At 37.3% G+C, this 7106-nt stretch overlaps 1 protein-coding gene across 1 annotated transcript in view; it reads left to right on the top strand.

The window, feature by feature from the left end:
• Positions 1 to 6444, top strand: part of Fam174a (family with sequence similarity 174 member A) — a gene marked incomplete at its 5' end in the record, with an annotated part of 47989 nt that extends 41545 nt beyond the window's left edge. The window contains one exon of the mRNA XM_023707588.1: positions 5989 to 6444. Within this exon, the coding sequence (XP_023563356.1) occupies positions 5989 to 5992 (4 nt within the window). The remainder of the gene's footprint in view (positions 1 to 5988) is intronic.
• Positions 6445 to 7106: the final 662 nt, after the last annotated feature.

Genomic DNA, 7106 nt, shown 5'->3' with positions numbered 1-7106 from the left:
TTTTTTTGGTAAAGGAAACTATTATGTTTGCCATTACTTAGATAGATCAAAAAGAGAACCTTCATTTAGGATTTTGTTGCTGTTGCTGCTGCTTTATTTTTCTGTAGATGTTGATCCATAAAAGAAAATTTTCTTTGCTGCATTTATAACTGGGAATCACAGTGTACCATTTCATCGTCACAGTCATATGTGGCTCTTGAGCAGTTGACAAGCAGCTGGTATGACTGGAGAAATGAATGTAGAATTTCATTTACTTTTTACCAATTGAAATTTTAACTTAAATTGCCATATGTGACTTCTTGCCATTGTGTTAGACAGTGTAGATCTAGAACAAAAGTGTATTATGCACTATTTCTAAGTCAAAACTTACATAGAACAGATGAAGCACAAATTTCTGGTCATACAGAATTTGACTTATTTAATAAAATGACTGTAGCTTTGGTTCAGTGTTCCCATTGTGCTGTGATTGTTTGGATGCTGACGATGCATAGCAGGCTGGGTTACAGAGGGGGCAGAAGGTGACCCCATGCAGGGCTCTTGCACACACACAAGATGCAGGACAACCTGAGACCAGGACCTCAGGTTTATGGATGGCAACCGCCAGAGGATGGTTTTAAGACATTAACTTTTCCCTTTGCTCTAAATGGTGTTTGTTATCTGAAACTTGCATATCTTTTTAAAATGACCCAGAGGAAAAACCTTCTAGAGGCTACTGTTTGCAAATTCACTTCAATGATCAAATAATAAAAATGATTAACTGAAATGGAACAGTTTTTCTATTCAAACTTGATTTGAACTTAGAGCCATTTTTGTAATTTAATTTTTTTCTGAATGAGCTTTTAAAATAATGCTTTCTAAAAGCAATTCTGTTATCATATGACACGACATTTAAGAAAGACTGTTATTCTTAAAACTTGAGAAATAGCCAAAATATTACCTAATTGCCTTGTCATATAAAATATGCATGATCTTGGGTTACTACGAGTGCTAGTAAACCCAGCACTACAGTCACAATGTTACTGACATGTTCTGAGACATCTGTAGTGGTTGTTGCATTATTCAGTGGCCTTTGGTGACAGAAATTAACTACATTTATGTAGTTGTCTCGACCCTTAGCTCACATCTGTTCTGTCATGACTATGTGACGCCTGTTGTTTCAGGTTGTCACATCTGCTTTAAGCAGCAGAAAAGTGTGAGGCAAGAAACCATACCATATTTCTCTCCTATTAGGGAATCAGAATTTTTCAGAACTGTTTCTTTATTACTCATATTTGCTTACAAAAACAGAGAAAACAGTGGTTCTTTTATTAAGAAGCCAAAAGAGAATGCATATTTAGCACACAACCTACAAAATGTTGCTATGTGACTATTGGGGCTTTTTCTTTCTTTTATTTTATACTGGAGATTGAATCCCAGGGACTCACTAAGTCACTAAGTTGTTGAGACTGGACTCAGACATTCTCAAACTGGGCTCGAGATCATTCTGTCTCAGCCTCCCATAGTGCTTTTTATTGAATTAGTTTGTGAACTGATGAAAGATAGATACTTGGAATTTGGGGTCAATGAATGAAGAGATGATGTCTCAGGAATTATCATCATCATTATTTTAGGTATTTGGTGCAGGGTCTGCAGAATCTCAGACTCGTAGTGATTCTCCCGTTTTCAGCCTCCCAAGAGCTGGGATTACAGGCATGCGCCACCACGCCAAATGTCAGTCATCATCTCCCACCCTGGGGGCGGGGCTGGCATGGTGAGCTGGGGATCAAACTCCAGTCACTGCGCTCTGCCTAAACAGGCGCGATAGTCTGCTGAGCTAAGTGCCGGCCCTAGGAATTATTATTAAAGAGTGTATATAACTTTTATATAGAAGTTAGATGCAGGCAGGGCAATAGCATGGTGACAAACCTATGACACGCTCTTCTGCCAGTGTACAGAGCACTCTCTATAACTACCTAAGCCGAGTCGCCCCAACAGCCAAGCATTGGACAAGTTGTATTTTCTGAGCTGAAACCTCAGTATTCAGGTTTAATTGCAGTGTTGACACTTGCAATAAGTGGGCTTTGGATTGCAGTTTGGGTACTTGGGTTCCAAGTGGTTCACCATCACTAGCCGAGCATATAGGTTTTAATTTTTTATTTTGATCACTAGAAGTACATTGCCATCACCAGAATAGCTGAGATATCTTGTTTTATTTCTCTTTTTTAATTTTCTTTTTAATTTAACATTGGAAATACTCTTGAACATTGGACATCTCAACTACCCTTTATATTTCTGTGACTAATCCTACCATAGATGAAAAATATTGTGGTAAATAAGAAGCACCAGAATGTGGTTGACTCAAGTGCTTCCTGAGCTTTTGTTACCAACTAATTGAACAACTTTGTAGTTTAGCAAAGATAGAACCTTACTATTAATTTTTCTGCATCTTACATTCTAATGTTAAAGAACTTCTGTTTGTCACTCCCAGGGAGTTCAGTTATTTCCAGTTTAAACTTCTTCAGTTCAGGGTTTGAACATCATTAGTAAAAGATTCTACCTTTCTATTCTCTTGTCCCTTTACTCTAAGTTGGTCTCATGACTGGAGATGTACACCACTGTTTGTTTTATCTAATGCACTAAGAAAGAAGGAACTGCCAGTTTTACTGTGAAACAATGTACAGCACTTTTAAAATATGCAAGAAGGCCGGGGAGATGGCTCAGTGGAATAAGTGCTTCCCTGGCAAGCGCAAGGGCCTGAGTTCAATCCCCGGTTCTGCCAAAAAAATAAAAATAAATAAAATATGCAAGAATTGTGTGCCCTCACCTCCCCTAACAGAGTTTTCATCCCTTCTGAAGAATTAGGCAACATCCACTTGCAGTTGGTTTCCTGATAAGCAGTGTCAGGACAGAAATGAACAGGTTTCATTTATCGAGGTTCTAATGCCACTTTGAAGTAGTTCTTCATCTCTTGCCAAGAATGTTTGGAACAATGTCATTGCTCTGTTCTGTAATAAATAAGCACCTTCTCTAGCTTGGTATTCTCTGCTATGTCTTCCTATGTATGCAGTAACTTTTGCTTCATTGAGTGTTCATAACATACTCTTTCTACAGACTTTCAAACATAATGAAGCTCAACCCTTTTCATAGCAACAGTGTTTTGATACAGCTCAAGTGATAGCAAAGCGAAGAGCCTTGACCATCCTGGGACGTGCACAGGCCAGTGCGTCTATGTGAGAACTGCTAGCTGGCAACAGTTGTAAGACGCTGACTACAAGCTGGAAGAGTCCCCCAGTTTGGAGATGATGCAATAAAAGTACTTGTTTTATGAGCTTTCAGTATAACAGTACTGATAGGGGATAAGGTGCCTTTATTCTCCCTTTATGACACAGCTGAGGCCTACCTTGTCCTGCTTGATGATGGAGCTGCTTCTCCATCCCTTTCTTTTTGGTCAAAAGTCCTCCTATTAGTACATCAACACCTGTGTCACTATGTAATTCTGTTCTGGCTTCTTCGAGTCCACCAGAACCTCTTACGACTTTCATATGATCTCTCCAGGCAGTAGGAAATCTTGGAGATTTTTTTTTTTTTCCATGTGCTGCACATTCTGCACATGTTTTCAGATTACTGTAGGATTCCTAAAAAAGAGCAAGTGGGTGGGTTTGGGATAACAGCTGAGAAGATTGTACTTTGTAAGTGGTGTGGATGTATAGTTACTTTTCAGAACTATAATATGATTAAAGTAAGAGTCTGATGGGGAAAGTTGCATGGAAAGGGATATTGAATGCGTGAGCCCAGGCATGGCCCTCATAGGGGTTGTATATAGAGCCAGGGCCTCTGCAAATACAGGATGTGGTGGTCTGGAGAAGCTGCTGCTTTTGGGGCTGAGCCACACCAAAGATGAAGAGGTTGGTTTTTTTGTTTGTTTTTGTTTTTGTTTTTTAAATGTATTTAGGACAGGATCTACAGGGTCTCATCACTACACACATTGGACTCATAATGATTCTCCTGTGTTCAGCCTCCCAAGCACTGGGATTACAGGCGTGTACTGCCACGCCCAGTCTCAGTCACTATCTCAACATGCCTCAGAGGCAGGGCCAGCACAGCATGCCAGGGATCAAACCCTGGTCCCTGCCCTCTGCCTAAGCAGGCACTTTAGTCCACTAAGCTATCTGACCAGCCCTCAGATGGAGATTTAGCAGCCCAGGAGGCTCTTAGATCATCAAACACTCTGGAATGAGGAGTGATACTCATTTTTAGGTTCCAGAACATTATTCTGGTGCTTTGTGAAAGATGAATTGGAGTTAAATAAAACTGAAGAGTAATATTTTGAAACTCAGTTTTTTCAAATGAGGGCAGTTGCAGTGTGGATAGAGGCTGAGTTAGAAGGGAAAGGAATTGAAAGCAGTGGCAAAGTATAGTGCTCAGCAATATTCTGGGTACAAGAAATAATTAGAGAGGATCTTTCCGCTCATACCAGAAAGGTGAAGTGGGTTTGACTTCAGCCGATGCAGAGGAAAGGAAGTTTCCAGCGTGAGGATGGTCAGCTAAAAGTGATCTTGGTGGAGAAGAATAATAAAAATGTCTTTATTTATTATTGTTTGGAGTTTTATTCTGTCGCGCTGGAAAGAGATTGGTGTTCTGCACAGCACACAGTAGGTACTGGTCAGCATAGGGTTCTGAGGACATCCCACCCTGAGGAGCACAGTGTTCTAGGTGAGGAAGAGTCGTGTATAAATACTCTCAAGAAGAGGGCATAATGCACTAGGATAGATCACGAAGGACGGTTACTGTCTTCATATGTGCTTTGAGACTGATGGCGAGTCTCACAGAGCTTTCCTGCAGACACACATTGTGGCACTGCTGCTTGGTGCCGGGCCTTCTCTGTCAGGAAGCGCGTGTGCTGTTCTTGCGGTGTTCCTCAGCTTCCCAACACCTTCTCATTCACATGGCCCAAGTGGGATTCCTATTAGAACTCAGATTCTGGTAATTTTGTGATTTATTTCTTACTATGTGAAATAACACTTGAATTCACAGATTGTTTTTTAAACTAATGTGAAAAATCATCATTAAACTGAAAATGATTTTAAAACATGAAAAGAACAAGAAATTATAAAGTGGAATCTGAGCATAATATTTTGTAAAAATAATCTGTAATGTGTATTTAAAAGATTCAATATCTTGTGATATAAATATAAGGAGTTCTTTAGCTTGTAATCATTTAAAGATCTATTATAAGCTGATAACTAAAAATTTTGATAATATAATCAGAAAAGAGCTTTACTTATTCTCAGATACATCTTCAGTGAAGTTCGAAATCCTACTGATTACTCATGAAGATTTATCAGTAAACCACACATCTTTAAATATAACATAGAATGACTAAATTGTTTAAATTATGATGGATGTTATTAACAGAAGTTTCTTAAAAGCCCAGATTTGAATTAGTAATTTGTGTATTTAAAATGAAGATCCAATAAATTTGTATGATTAAAAAAAAATACAAAACTAGGAACTAGTGAATAAGAGGAAAATGAGCACATTTTTGCCATTGTCTTCCATATGAATAGCCACACTGTAAATACCACATTGTAAGTGCTCTAAGTATTTTTTTCAACTCTACTTTTAATCCTGTATCTCTAATTGATTCTCATTTTTGAAGACTGAGAAATAGGGTCAGCTAAACAAAACTAGGAATAACTACAGCACATATGTAAGTTCATTGAAGTCACTCAAGAGAATATAATTTTCTTGTGACTACAGTATGCTTTGTTATTATCCATAAAATTATATATAAAATTTCTTTGAAGTTACAATTACTATTCAGAGCTAATATTTGAAATACTTAATATATACAAAGTAATTGTGTGTTTTACTGAAGTCATTAGTTAAAATTTATTTAAGTTAAGTACTTTGTGTTCTACCCTCTGGAAATTGTGAGAGATTTAAAATGTGAAACATTTAAAATGTTTCAATTTGCTGCAAAAGTGACATAATGTTCTTTCCTTGCAGATAAGAATGTGCCTTTTGATAAGAAGACTTCATCTTTCTACCGTGAAGAACAGCATTTCTATGTTTAAGGAATCAGAAGCCACTATACCACTGGGGGTGGGGGTTACGTTACAGACATTATGACCTTTAATTTTTTTGTTGCTGCAATAAATGCCATACTTGGTTATTTTTGTTATTTTTTTTGTACAGAAGTGCTCTATTAATGGGCCTGTTGTCATTAGGAATAAACTGTATTGTAATAGTTTTATCTGAAAATTTCTTTAAAGGTTTTTTTTCCCATGAGTTTTTGTTTCTTACCATATTATTGTAAACTGTTCATACACTAATCAGTTAATGTTATTTTTGCTAGTATCATATTTTAAAGAACCATAAAATCTAACAGCCTAATACATAAAAATAATAAAACTGTCCTTTACTGAAATATATTTCCCATTTCTGTGGGGAAAAGAAGCCAAATTTATTATGTTGTTTTGGATTTTTAAATATAAATAAATGAGTTTGCAATGCAATACAATGTATGTGATTTAAAATTCTCTTAACATGTTAGAGACACAACATGTTTATTTTATTTATTTATTTATTTATTTATTTATTTATTTATTTATTTGGCAGAACCAGGGATTGAACTCAGACCCTTGCACTTGCCACACAAGCACTTATTCTAATGAGACATCTCCCCAGCCCCAATACAACATGTTTAAAATATAAATCTAAAGCTTATAGACTAATACATGAATAAATGTATGTGGCTTTTGTATGGCTTTTAGAGAAAACTTCTCAAAAAGTCTTTTCATCTGTTAGTAATTTTCATGTAAAAGTATTTGGTAAAAAATAAGAAACCACAGTGGCAATATTAAATACTGTGGCCTGGCCCGATGGCTTAGCGGGCTAAAGCACCTGCTTAGGCAGAGCGCAGGAACCAGGGTTCTACTCCCAGCAGGTCTTGCTGGCCCCGCCCCCAGGGCATGCTGAGACAGAGATTGAGACAGTGTGGTAGTACATGCCAGTAATCCCAGTGTTTGAAAGGCTGAAAACAGGAGGATCACTAAAGTCCAATCTACATAGTGAAACCCTGTAAACCTTGTACTATATACATTAAAAAAAAAAAAAAAAAATTA

Source organism: Octodon degus, unplaced genomic scaffold (genome assembly GCF_000260255.1).
Source record: "Octodon degus isolate 3935 unplaced genomic scaffold, OctDeg1.0 scaffold00009, whole genome shotgun sequence".
Classification (NCBI taxonomy): Eukaryota; Metazoa; Chordata; class Mammalia; order Rodentia; family Octodontidae; genus Octodon; species Octodon degus.
The sequence above is the reverse complement of the archived record's forward strand: the minus strand, read 5'-3'. Positions and strand labels throughout refer to the sequence as shown.